Below are 14,911 nucleotides of genomic sequence, written 5' to 3'. Positions count from 1 at the left end.
TTGCTTATTAAAAAATCAAAGAAGAGAAAATCATAATATTCTGGATTAAAAACAAATAATTATAAAAAGAAGAAAATACATAAAAAAAATTTCTTTGTTTTTTTTTTTGTTTTTGTTTTGAAATCATAAGAAGCCAATATTGTCTTCAAAATTTTTAAATTTACTAAATGTATAAAGAAAACAAAATATTATAAATAAAGATTGAATAAATATCTTAAAATCTTAAAAAAAAAAAACAAATTAAAGAACACTGGGCATAAAAATTAATCAAATAAAATAATTCTTTATGTGTACACTTAAAAAAGAAGAAATCAAAATTACTTGTATTAACAACTTTAACAAGAAATATAATAATATAATTAATAATAAAATTATTATTAATAATAATAATAATAATAATAATAACAATAATAACAGTAATAACAACAATAATAATTATAGTTTTAAGAAAAATATTAATAAAAATAATAATAACATTAATTATAATAATAAAAATAATAATAATAATAACAACAGTAATTATAATAATAAAAATAATAATATTAATAGTAATAATAGTAATAGTTGTAAAGTATTGAAATTAATAAAATTACCAACAATAAAAACATCATCATCGTTTCCATCATCTACAACAACAACAACAACAACATCATCATCATTATCATCATCTTCTTCAGCATCAACAGTTTTATCAAGATCACCGTCGTCATCACCGTCATTAACATCATCACGTGAAATAGAAAGAAATAATAAATTAAAAGCTTTAAATTGCTTTAATAATACAAGTACTTGTAAAATTTTTCGTTCAATATTTATGTGTACAACAGAAAAAAGTCCATCAAAAATGGCAAATACAATTACAAATGTTATTAGAAATGTTGTCAGTAAACAAAGAAAACGATATGTTGCGAATGGTTATGATTTAGATTTGTCATGTAAGTAAAACAAAAAAAAAAAAATTTATAATGACAGTAGTATTTATTTATCTAAATAAATAAATACACTTAAAAAATATTCAAATAATTAAAAATTTTATGTATAGTTGCAAGAATATTTTTTATTAATTTTGATTTTTTAAAATACCATGGCATTAGCCAATAAAATGTTCAAAAAACCGAAAAAAATTTATAATATTTGCATAATTTGCAAATTTTTATAAAAAATATTTTTAACTTAAAATATTAAATATAGAATATTCAACTTAAGAATTATATTACAAAAAATAGTACAAAATTATGATAGTAGAAATTAATATTAATCTCAAATAATAAACTTGTATTTAAATAAATTGTTATCACAAACTAAAGTAAACAAAATTGTCGTCAAATTGGCTACTTCTATTTTTTGCTATATGTAAAATGAAAACAAATTAAGTTCAATAAAATAACTATATTTGTTATATCAATAATAAAATATTTATAGCAATAAAATATCTTCACTAATATTTACTTTTAATGTAGTTATTATTAATTTTAAATTTTAATTTTAGTTTTTGCTGGTTTTTGATTTATATATTATATGAGAATTTATCATGTTTCATTATTTATATTTAGTTAATAATAAATAACTATAAAAGAATCAATTAAAATATATTATATTATTAATAATATAAAATATATAATTTTTAAATACATTATTTTATCCAATAATAGAAAATAAACTAATCTTTTGTCTTAATTTTTGTTTTTTTTTTTTTTAGACATATGTGACAATATAATAGCAATGGGATATCCCGCTGCAAATATTGAAAAATGGTATAGGAATCACATAGATGATGTTGTAAAATTTTTAGAAGAAAATCATAAAGATCATTATAAAATTTATAATTTATGTTCGGAGCGTAATTATGATATAAGTACATTTCATGGGGTAAGTAAAGAAATTTAATAATTTATTTATTATATTAATTACTAATTTATATACATGTATAATCAATATTTAAATAAATCTTGACAAGAGAAATAAAATACGTATTAGAGTTTTATACAAATTTGAAATTTTACCAATTTATCAAGTCAATTTCATAAAACAATCATTTGCCTAAATTTACAATAATTTTTTGTTTATAAAGTAAATTTCTATAAAAACTATAGAATTAAGAAGTTCATTACTGTAATTAATTAAAATTTTATTCGTGTATAACTATTAAAATATTTTTCTCTAGATAATAAAGCAATTATTGTTCGGTGAAACATTTGTACAAAATACAAATTTGAAATAATTTTTAGAATTTCACAAATATAAGTCAAAAAGTTTTAGAGATAAAATAGCATAATTAAGCATTAAGAAATCCCGAATTATAAAAATGGCATTGTTCAAAAGATGTAAAATTCTTTTTTTAATATTTTGAATAAATTTTATAATATGATTTAATTTTGGACATTATTAATAATTTTATATAAAATTCATATTAAATGAATTATATTGATACTATATTTGAAAAAAAAAACAGTCTGTGTTTGACAACCAAATTTAAGTCCTAAAAATACATAAATATAAAAAAAATATTGAATATACTTTGAAAAATTTTAAAATCTGCTTCCATTGCATTCTAATCCCCTTAAAGCATATTAAATAAATCATTTAATTTTATCTTACAACTTAAAAATAGTTGAATTAAAATAAAAAAAAAAAACTGGTTCTACTTATAATAAAATCTATAATTTTGAACATTGTGTTGTTATCATAACTAATTATTAAAGTATCAATGACACTGGACTGATAACAATTAAAAAAAAAGACATTCTAGCAAACACTAGTTATTAATAAAATAAAAAAAAAAAAGAGAAAAAGAATTTAATTCACGCGTAATGTTTCTTTACTCTAAATACCATACATTTATATATATATATATATATATATATATATATATATATATATATATATGTTTTGCAAACTGTTCCTAAAATAAATAAATTTATCAGGATAATAAAACAATCGAGGTCAAAAGTATTTATTTATGTTTTTTTAATAAAAAATGTGTTAAATGATTTTGGTATTTTAAAGAAAAATTTTTATTAATTCTTATTATTAGAATATTTTAATATTTAATAAGTTATAAAAATTATTATGATTGAATAAAGTTTTCTTTTCTTTTGTTTCATTTTTTGTTTTTTAAATCCTTATTGAAAGTCAAGGGCTTTTATTTTAATATATGTTCTTCTTAAATTATTAAATATTTTTAATCATACTCTCGTTTTTATATAGAAATATATTGAATTTGAATTTATAAAATGTATTAATGTTATTAAAGTTGGTTTCAGTTGAAATAGTGTCTAGTTTATTAAACAAGTAAAGAAAATTTTAAAATAGTATTAAACAATGTAACTATTATAATGGAATAGGTAAATTTTCATTCACAAAACCTTTGAGATCCCACGTATACATCAATGATATTTTGTTGGATTCCCAAGAAATATTAACAGGAGAAATTGCCTTTAATTTATGAACCTTATATATTATCATTATTAGAACATGATCCTTGATAAACTCTTAAAATTTCCAAAAAAAAAGCCATTTTGTATTAGACTTTTCATTTTCCTGCTTTCTTTTTTATAACTTTATATAAAAATGCATTTCAACATTAATTTAAGTTAAAATTTAAGAAAATTAAAGAAATTACAATTTTCTTTCAATTATTTCAGAGGGTGGCCGTATTTCCATTTGCTGATCATAATCCACCTACAATTGAACTCATGCAAAAATTCTGTGATGATATAAATAGCTGGTTGAAGGGAGATGAAAGAAACGTGGCGGCTGTGCATTGTAAGGCGGGTAAAGGACGAACTGGTAAATATAAAATAAAAAACTAAATTTTTATAATGAAATCAAAAATATTTAATATATCTTAGGCACTATGATTTGTTGTTATTTATTGCAATGTGGATTTGCAAGAACTGCAGATGAAGCACTTAGTTATTATGATGAAAAGCGTACAAAAGATAAAAAAGGTGTTACGATACCGTCCCAAAGGCGATATGTGGAATATTATGCAAAATTATTAACGTCTGGAAAACCTTATGAAAGAAGAACATTACAGGTAATTTGTTTCTATAATAATTATTGAAATGTGAAAACAATTTTAACACTATTTTTATATATAATATATTAGATTTGTGAAATTAGATTCTCATCGCCACCTTTAAGCTCCAGCCAAGGTACAGTGCTTAGTTTAAGCACGTTAGATGATCCGTCTTGCCCTGATAAAGTCAAGGTATATATTTTGATAATTTTATTGTTATAGCAAATATTTATGTAGTTAAATATTTTGAATTTTTAGACTCTTCAAAATTTTGCCATAGATTTTCGTAAAACTTCAAATGTTGAAATTACGGATCGATGTATACCAGTGACTGGCGATGTTAGAATTGAATTATCTCATAAAGTAACTAAAAAAACTATGCTTCATCTTTGGTTTAATGTATATTTCATTGACGAAGAAGGCGGTAAATTATATAAAAAGAAATAATAATCACAGTTAAATTATAATTAGTGAAATATTTAAATTTTAGAACGACATGGTCATGGTGATGATACAAAAATTATTTACGAATTTAAGAAAAATGAAATTGATGATGCGCATAAGGATAAGGAGAATAAGACATTTGCTGAAGATTTTTCGGTAATTGCAGTGTTTGTTTTAATTCAAAATCAAAACTATATTCTATCATATTTCATTAAAATTTTAGGTGCAGTTAGTTTTTCAAACAATTCCGTCTCGAAATAGTTATGTAAATGCTTGTGGTGATAAAACAGATAATCTTGTTATGAATACGTCTGTGCATAGTAATTACGACCATAATAATCATTGTGGTAATATTTATAACAATTCTGCCCTAAGTGGGGGCAATTATATCGTTGATAATGTTAGTACAGGTCATCATTCACAAATGGATATTCAGCCTGTTATAGAACCATTAAAACAACAAAACCATAACAATAGTAGTAATTCAATAAATAATACAAATTTAGCTATTAGACAACAACAACATCAGCGACAGCAGCAGCAAGAACAATATGCTTTCCCAACAAATCAAAATCAATATAAACAGCAACAAAATAGAAATATGAATTCTGTAGGACCAATGAATATAAATTCTATAACAAGTTCGCCACCAGCACCAGGAACACAAAATAGTAGCAACAACAGTACAATTTCTGTCAAAAATAAAAATTTATCGTTAAAATTATCTTCATCCCTTGTTATTTCACCACAAAAGCAACAACAACAGCAACAACGGACACAGCAAGAACAACAAAGTCAGTTATCTCAGACTTTACATGAAAAGCAGCAACAAATTTTACACCACCAACAACAACAAAATAGTAAAAATAATTTAAAACATCCTGGAAAGTTATCAAAACAACAATTGCAGCAACAATATTTAGAACAACCGTCCTCCAATAAATCAATGGCTATTTCTTCTAATCAACAACATCTCCAACAGCAACATGAGTCCCGAACAAACAGCACAAGTAGTAACACTAGTAAAAGTAGCAGTAATAGCAGCAGTAGTATAAGCATAAGTAGCGCTGCTTCATCATCGGCTTGTATTGGCGAAGATTGGGAATCTGGTGAGTTTAAAGTTAATACTAATAATTCTACTTCTTCTGCAGACGTTATATTATTTAATTGTTCCCAAGTTACATCAAACATTAAAAGAAAATTTAATAATAAAATTAATAAAAATGCATTAAACGAAAATAATGATTTAAATTCATTAAATATAAGTGATAATAATATTAGTAAAAAATGTGTTAATATTCAACATGATTCATTAAAAAAAGATTCAAATGAATCGTTAAATCAAATAACAATTACACCGATGATGGCGGAATGTAGTGGCTCATTAGATAATATTCACAATGAGGAAAGTGGTATAATGATACATAAAATTAGTAACGATAATTATTGTAGTAATATTAGAAATCATGAAACAATAGAAAGTAACGTAAAAAATTTGAATTATATGGAACCATCTTCCACTTCTATTCAAAGAAGTAATGATTATTCATACGCCAGTCCTGAAACAATGTTTACAAGTACAAGTTCAATTTTGCCTAATTTAAAAAACACAGATAAAATTTTCACTTCTTCAATAGTATCTAACGATAATTATTTGTTAAACAGTTCTAATTTTAGTAAATTAAATTTTAAAAATAAATCAAACAATAGTAACAATTTTAAAATTATCAGTAGAACGACTAACGATGATGGTAGTGAATTATGTAGTCGTAGAAGTAGTAGTAGTAATGTTATTAGTGATAGTGCGAATAGCAACATTTTTAGTTTTAAGCAAGACATTAACTTAATGCAAAACAAAGAGAAAAAAAAAGAAACAGCAGAAAATATTAGAAATGTTGAAGAAATTAAAAAAAACGAAATTTTATTGGAAAATATAAACTCTATTCATAAAAGTAATACAACAGAAAAGAATTCAAAAACTTGTAAAATTCAAAATGAACCTTGTATTGGTACAATTAGTACATCTAACGTTGAAGGCGATTTGTTTCTTAAACCTAATTCACTTAAAAGTACTTCAGTTTTTATTCCTTCGGCTCCAACACTATCAAAATCTTATTGTTCGTCACAAAGCTTAGTATCAACTGGGGGTGTAGCTGGCAAACTACCTTTTGATAAAAATCCCCAAAAACGAAATAAATTAAAAATATGGCTACAAAGTTTTCATTTAAAAAAAGATCCAGAATTTAGTAAAAATTTCAAATTTTCTAGTTTTCGTAATCACTTTAAAAAACCACGTAAAAATAGTAAAAGGGCTTTATTTCGACATAGTAGCAAAACTAGTAATATATACAAAATATCGAATGAAAGTTTGGTTTCAGATAATTATTTAAATGATTTTGTGGTTGTCGAAGACATTAAATCAATCAATAAAAACAGCTTACTGTTAAAAAAAGAAGCTACAAAATCAAATTCGTCCAAAAATCTTTTGGTAACTGTTACTGATACAAATTTAAATAAAGTAGAGGGAAAATCTCAAAATCAAGATGTATTGTTAAAAAATTTATTACATACCAGTTTCTCGGAAAATCTTGAATGTGAACCTGAATCAGAAAATTTAGAAAATAAAGAAATATCTGTTTCAGACAAAAATGATGATGAAGAGAAATGTTGCAATGAAAAATGTGATTTAAAAAATGATAATGAAATTTTAAACGTAGATCATCAAATACAAGTTAATTGTGGTAATGTAAATAATATAAAAATGAAACGAGGTTCATCTAACAGTTGTAATCAACTTGCAAAATCAGTTGAATCTGTTGATTTTTATTCATCATTATGTGATCGTCAATTAAGCTTTGGTACATCTCCTATAAGTAAAAGTCCTCAATCATTTGTTGGATCTTATGGGACTGCCAGTGGAATTGGAACCTCTCCAGCATCTATTTCACATCTTAAACTAATTGATGAAAATCCTTTGGAAGATGAAATTATAAAAACACCTACGATTGTAGCTAAACCTATAAATACAAGTTCAATAGGTTTTTTTACATTCGAATCGGATGAAGGTAAAAAAATTTATAAATCTGATAATAATGCAAATGAAGTTGAAAAGGATAATAATGAAAGAACAAAATCTAATATCAAAACACCTCAAAATATTTCTAATAAAATTTTGGAAGAAATACAATCAGAACAGAATTCAACGATAAATTATCCATCAGTTATTAATCTTAGGAATTATTTCGAAAATGAAAGTAAAATATCTAGTTTAGGACGAACAGAAAGATCTCCTTCTATTGATGAGCTTGACGCAAAAATGTTTTTTGATCCTACAAACCAAAGTGATTATAAACCGAAAAAGTGTAATCAAAACGTTCTTCAAGTACAAGCCTTATCTTCTTCACCTTTTCAGACAACATCCACTCCGTCACAGCAGTCATCTGAAAATCCCTTTAACTTTGGTCACATGAAAAAATGTTTAAATGATATAAGCGATATGAGATTAAATTCATCTAGTATGAATAATAGCAGTAATACTAGTACCACATCTGCTACTACTTCTACTACTAATATCTTCAAACGAGGTTCTATTCCATAGATCTAATTGTAATATAATATTAAAAAGAAATTTTTAATAGAAATAAAAAACAAAAACTTGTAGCTTTGCTCTTATCATTTATAATTGTCTTTAATATTTCACATTAATTTTCCTTTTTAATTTTTTAGTTACTGTGACTGGAATAACTCTTAAATTTGGTAATAAAATTAAAAAAAAAATATTTTGATTTAAAATGAAAATGAAAAATTTAGAATTTAATGCATGTACGATTTATTTTAATAAATTAATAATATTCCAGTCATGCCAACTCTCATTATTTAAATTATCTTGTTAATTTGATATAATATTATATTATCGTCTGCACAATAAAATAACAGTTTTAGTAAAACAGGGACTACAATTTTTAATAAATTTTTAGTTTAATAAAATATTTTTAAAATAAAATATAATTATAAAAATATATGTATATACATATATAAATAACAAATTCATATATGTACATGCATATATCTATATATATATTTATATAAATATTTATAGTTCTCATAAAATTAGAGTAATAAATGGAAAATGTTATAAATTTGTGGTATTCAAATCAAAAATAAATGTTGTATGTAATAAGATAAATTTAAATTAAAAAATATTTATATGGCTACTATTAGATACATGCACACATTTTCAATTCTATATTCTTATAAATTAATGTTGCTAGTTAATAAGGATTATTTCTATATATATATATATATATATATATATATAAAAATAATATATATATATATATATGATTATTTTAAGATATTATTTAGAATTAATATTAATTTTGTTTTTTTACTTTTTTTTTTTAATATTAAGTAGTTCTCATGTTATTTGCGATATGAATACTTGATCTTATTTTTCCCCTTTTTTAATTTGTATTAAAATTATTAAATTCTATTTTTATTGTAATGATTAAAATAAAATATCCAGAAATGCTTGTTATGTTTAAAAAAGATAAGTTTATATATATATATATGTGTTATATATAGTAATATATATATATATAATATTATGTATATACATATATATATTATTCAACTTATACATAAATATGTATACGTATATATATTTGATTTAATTAAACATTGAAAATATACAACAAAAGAGCTTTTAGAAAGCAAAATAATCTCTTAACAAATAATGTTTATAAAATAAAATTTATAAAAATACAATATTATTTAATTTGCAATTTCAACTTTTTTTTTATATTTATAATTACAAAAACTTTCTCCTTTAATTACTTATAGTCTAAACTCCTAGTCGGTTATCATTACTTTGTCATAGATTGAGATACGACCCATAACTAAAGAGGATTTATAAAACAAAGTATATTTGTACTTTTTTTAACAATTTCATTTATATTAACTACATACTTCGATTATAACGTTTAAGTAATTAAATTATTACACTTTTTCTAGTGGGATTAAAACACTTATTTTACAATAAATGTTTATAATGCAATTTTTATTAAATGTACTTTCAAATTTTATTTCAAACATTTCTACAAATAATTTTTCATGAAAATCTTGTCTTATCTTGTAATTTTTTCTAAATATAAATTCTACTTATTATTAAAAATGAGATTGTAATTTCAATAGACATAAATCATAATATACTTAAAATGTTTATTAACCATTATGAGCAGGATTAATACTAATTTAATAGAAAATAATTTTTTTTGTTAGGCCTATAATACATTGAAAATTTGTTGTCTAATATTTTGAAATTAGTACAATAAATTAAATAAAATGCGGTATAAGACTTTTTTACTTACGGTGAATAAGTCTATTTTGATCATTTTACATCAAAAGTTTGACCTTTATTATTTTGAAACATGTAATGTTTTCTAATTAATAATGGATGCAATACATAAATATATATAAATCGTTCTAATATCAAATTTTTTTTGTTGCTGTAAACATTTTTAATCAATAGAAATCATAATTGAAGAAAATTGAAATAATATTTATTCTAAATTATTTATTATACAAAAATTTAATTTGGATAATTTCAAAAAGTGAATTTCATATCTTTAATTTGAAAAATTTTGTAAAAATAAATTATTCTCGACTATAATTCATTAAATGCAAACATGCTTTATTTTCTATATTAAAATTAACATTAGGAAGATCAGAATACAGAGACATGGAGAATAATTTCATATTAAATCAGTAATAATAGAAAATATAACAGCAAGAAATTTGTATTATTAATAAATTTGGACACAAAATCCTTTAATAAAACAGTTTTTAAAAGTTGTATTCTATTTTTTGAATAAAACTTGATGAAATGAAAATTGTTAGTTGTGAAGTTTTGAGTGGAGTTTTTTGTATAAATAAAATTGTATAAAACTTTTTAAATTAGGTATTTTAATAATAATAAAAAAAAAAACAATCACCAATGTTCTGTTAACTGCATTAACTGACGCGATAGGTATTTTTTTTTTTTTTTAAAAACTTGTAATTTTCAAAATAAAGCCTATTCCAAAATTCGAAATTCTGTATTGAAATACAAAATTGTTTTTAATAACATACTTATCATCACCTGAAGTGATACTACTAACAGAGTATGGGTGAATGTTTTAATTGCATTCGTTCACGAGGCTTAACTAAGTTACCTTCATTATTAAAGAATAATTTTTATTTCTTTATTCTATTAAAAAAATTAAATTTTTTTTATATTCCATAAGTTTGACTTTTTTTTGCCGAAAAGAAATTATAAATATAATTGCATATGAAGATATTTTTTTTTAATCTGCTTTACTAAAATTATTTTTAAATTTTTACCTTACCTTGTAATTTATGATTGCAAAATAAGATTAAAAATTTTAATTAATTTTGAATTCTTGTATTTGAAATTGTATATATATTGTCAAATATATATATATATAAAACATATATATAAATTATATACAGGTACATGTATTTTTTTTCTAATTTTTTTATATAAAAGAAATTCTTTAAATTTATTATTCATTTTTAACATTTGAAAAAATTGAATTTATTTAATTTTCATTTCTGTTTATATGTTTATACCTATATATGTAAATTATAAATATTTTATATGTGCTTATACACGTTTATATCCTTTTTTTTTTAAAATCCTTTCTTAATAATTCGGATACATACGATTGATGCATCGTGTGTTTAATAATGTAATACAAAATGTAAACGTGTATAAATATTAAAATACATATGTATATTAATTTAAATTTAATAATTTAATAATTTTAAACAATAAAAAAATAAATTTATAAGAATATCTTTTTAGTTAGGAAAACAACAAAATAAAAACAATTAATTAAAATAATTGGAAAGAATTTTTGGGCTTTTAATTCATTTTTTATATATTGTTTGTATGTTTAAAATAGTATTATTTAACTTTTATTTTATTTTTGTTTCTTAATTCTATTTTGAGTTTTAATTTAATTTTTTTTTTTATTTGATAAAGTGAAAATCTTAATTTATTTGGAATTCTAAAATCAAGTAAAGATAAATAAATCTGTGTAACAATGCTTTATCTGGAGTTTATAAATGGTAACCTATATAAAGTATATATAACAGAGTCTGTTCAGCCCAAACATTTGTAGTACTCTTTATATTTCAATTTAATTAAATTAAGAGTAAGTGTTATAATATTAATTGGGTGGGTGAAACAAATAAATAGGGTTTAAATGTAAAAAAAATACTTTACAAAAATCTCAAGTATGTATTAATGTATGTAGTATTGTTCAAAATATGATTTAAATAATGATTAAATTCTGAAAAAAATTCTGAAAAAAAAATTTATCTAGAAATTGCAAATTTTGCTAATATGCATTGTTAGTCAGAAAATATCTCACTTGAATTTAATATTTTAATTATAATATCCATTTTCCAGTCAAATTGAATGCTATACAATATTTAATTATAAATTTCGAACTTAGATAGTTCAATTCTTATATCTGCGTTTTGTTTTGTTTTTAAGTATCTATGATTTTTTTTTACGCTTATTCGTTTAACATCTACCATTGATTCATAAAAATTTGCTGCATTTTCATTTTTTCATTTATTTTTTTTTTTTTTCATTTTTTATTTGTTTTTTTATTTTTTTTTTTCATTTTTATTTGAATTTTTTATTTGTTTTTTTTTGTTTTACTTTTGGTTTTTATGCCTGTGTTTTTATATTTTTGTAGAAAATCAGCAAAATATTTTACCAATTGAAGGTAAGGTGATAAATAGCACTAAAAATTTATACAATTACAAATCGATAATCAGCTCTTCTTCCTCTTATAACACTTCACAATCAAATAAATCTTCTTTGGATAATAATAATTATGATATATCTACTTCCGCTTATGATACCATTTTACAACAACATACAGAAGAAGATTTAGCTACTGGTTTTAAAAGTCATAGTACGGGGGTAAATTCTTCGTATAATGTTAATAATTTAGTAATTATTGACGATTCTGATAGTGATGAGGTTTTTCTTAGTGATAAGGTATCAATTGTTACAAAAACAATATCAACTGTATCATCTATAAATAAAACATCGTCAAAAATAAAAAATAACTTGGACGATTTTAGAATAGAAGGTATTATTGAAGAAAATTATAAAGATGAAAAGATAAAAATAAAATGTGAGCTAAGTAACAAAGAAGAAGGAATAACAACAAGTGATTGTGATATTGATCAAATTAAAAACGAGAATATAGAATTGCATAATTCTGAAAAATGGTTTCAGGATAATCAAAATTTACAAATAGAACCAGATACAAATAAATCTCAATCTCAACATGATGTAATTTTTGAAGATGAAGAGGAGAAATCACAGGCTTCAGTTAATTTATTGCAAAGACGTTTTTCAAAAAATTTTCCATCGAATTCAAATTTAGGAATGAAAGCAATATTAAAAAATTTGAAATTAAATTATAGGCGTGGATCTACGTAAAATTTTTAATTAAAAAGCAAATTAATTTCTATAATTAAAAAAAAAATTATAACAAAAAATAATAATAATAGATAAAAAAATTATATAATAATAAAATTATTAAAAAAAAAATAATTGTTAATATTTATATTTAAAAAATTTATTATATATTTTTTTTTTAATTTAATTCTTAAATAAAATTGTTTTCAATTGAATCTAAAATACATAAAATTTAATTAGAAATTAACCTTTTGAAAATTATGGAATGCCATTTTTGTTTTCAAAATTATTTTTTTTTATCATAGTTTAATAAAAAAAAGCAAAAATTCGGCTAATTAAACTAAAATAAATTACAAAATGCGTAAAAAATTTTTATTTTTTTTTTTCAATATTAAAAACTAAAATTTTAAAGAAATGAAAATTATTATTACGAGTAATTTTAAAAATAAGTAAAATATAATATGTCGGTAAATTTTAAGTTAATTATAACTGAAAATATTCATATTTAAATAATTTTTATGTATTCTAGAATTAAAATTTTCTTTAATAGTCAAATAAATATTTTTTTTTAATTCTATATTTAGTATAATATAATTATTTAAGTAAAAATTTCTCATTAATTTTTATTAGTTATTTATTAATTTTGTTAAAATTAATAATTTAGTCTATTATTATTTTTTGTTTTTATTGTTTTGTTTTTATTTTATATTATAAGAAAATTGAATTTTAATTATAAAAAATAGAATAATAAAAAAAAGAAAATTTACAAATCTATTAAATATTTTCATACACTATATATTATAATTATTTATATTTAATTAAAATATTACATTTTTTTTCTTTCTTTTTTCCATGCTGGGGCTATGGCTTATAACTGTATTTCTTCTTTCTTATTGTATAATAATATCAAATATCATATCTCATTCCATATCGTGAAATAATGTGCAACTATACTACTACTAAACACCAAAAATTGTACTACTAACATAACATAAATCGAATCAACAATAATTATGATGTAATATCGTTTATGTTTTTGATTTTGTCTTTTACTTTTTCATTTTTATGAAATTTTGTAATAATTAATAAAAAATTGCATATAATAAATTTAAATGAAAAAAATATACAACAAATATAACTGATGTGTGGGGGTAATTGTATAACAATTTCAATCATGAATCGTGTATGTATTTAAAAAAAAATTAAATTTTATTAATATAATTAATTGCATGATATTTTAATTGAACATATAATTTTTAATACTTGGCATTTTTTTTTTTTAATTTCGTTTTTCTTTTGTATTGTAACTTTATAAACCTTTTTTTTATCATTTGAATTTTTGCACTGTTTTTATTATTTTAGCAAATGGCGATAATTCACTGGACAACAGATTAACAATTTGTGAATATAAATTACTAACAGAAACTGATGTGTACGAATTGTATTTAACATAGTTCTTAAAAATAATTTATTCATTTTTATTTTATTATTTGATTTAGTTTTATATATGTATTTTTTTTTTGTTTAAAATAAAATTTTATGCATTTTTCATGCTCATAATTTAAACATTTTAAAAAAATTACACATATTTGCTTTTTAAATAAGAAATTATAAAAAAACAAAATTACCTTTTATGTTATAATTATGTACTTACAATATTTACAAATTTACAATATCTACAAATAGTTAAAAATTTTTTTTTTTAAATAATGTGAATATTACATATTATTACATTACTAATCATTGTAATGATTATTAATGCGTCGTACATATTACTTTTTATGTTTATGGCATAGAAACTCAAGTAAATAAAGCAAATTTTATTATCTGTAAAATAAATAAAACAAATACCTGTGAGTTCTCGGATAAAATTTAAAAAAAGCAAAGTTCATAACTAAAATTTATAATATACTTACTTTCAATTTTGTACATTTTTGTAA

The 14,911-nt window shown here is 21.1% G+C and overlaps 1 protein-coding gene across 3 annotated transcripts; it reads left to right on the top strand.

Annotated features, from left to right (window-relative positions):
- Positions 1–397: 397 nt before the first annotated feature.
- On the top strand, positions 398–13,007 carry LOC129608777 (putative uncharacterized protein DDB_G0277255). Of its 3 annotated transcripts, XM_055520489.1 has the most exons (10): positions 403–935; positions 1,700–1,869; positions 3,645–3,789; positions 3,852–4,039; positions 4,112–4,213; positions 4,280–4,445; positions 4,512–4,621; positions 4,689–5,574; positions 12,235–12,264; positions 12,424–13,007. In XM_055520489.1, the coding sequence occupies exons 1-10, from the start codon at positions 815–817 to the stop codon at positions 12,990–12,992; spliced, it is 2,487 nt and encodes an 828-aa protein (XP_055376464.1). In that variant the 5' UTR covers positions 403–814; the 3' UTR covers positions 12,993–13,007. The 3 variants fall into 3 exon arrangements, with proteins under 3 accessions (XP_055376462.1, XP_055376463.1, XP_055376464.1); XM_055520488.1 differs by having other exon boundaries at positions 402–935; positions 12,235–13,007; XM_055520487.1 differs by lacking the exons at positions 12,235–12,264; positions 12,424–13,007 and having other exon boundaries at positions 398–935; positions 4,689–8,327.
- Positions 13,008–14,911: the final 1,904 nt, after the last annotated feature.

The sequence above is a fragment of the Condylostylus longicornis genome, unplaced genomic scaffold, assembly GCF_029603195.1.
Source record: "Condylostylus longicornis isolate FDR11 unplaced genomic scaffold, ASM2960319v2 ptg000034l, whole genome shotgun sequence".
Classification (NCBI taxonomy): Eukaryota; Metazoa; Arthropoda; class Insecta; order Diptera; family Dolichopodidae; genus Condylostylus; species Condylostylus longicornis.
Note: the sequence above shows the minus strand (reverse complement) of the source record. Positions and strands in the feature narration are given on the sequence as shown.

Bases quoted from the DNA above. Each gene is read 5' to 3' on its own strand.
- LOC129608777 (XM_055520487.1), top strand. From the start codon at position 815: ATGTGTACAACAGAAAAAAGTCCATCAAAAATGGCAAATACAATTACA. The intron at 1,870-3,644 runs GTAAGTAAAGAA...CAATTATTTCAG, and splicing joins ATATAAGTACATTTCATGGG to AGGGTGGCCGTATTTCCATT. The intron at 4,446-4,511 runs GTAAATTATATA...TTTAAATTTTAG, and splicing joins TTTCATTGACGAAGAAGGCG to AACGACATGGTCATGGTGAT.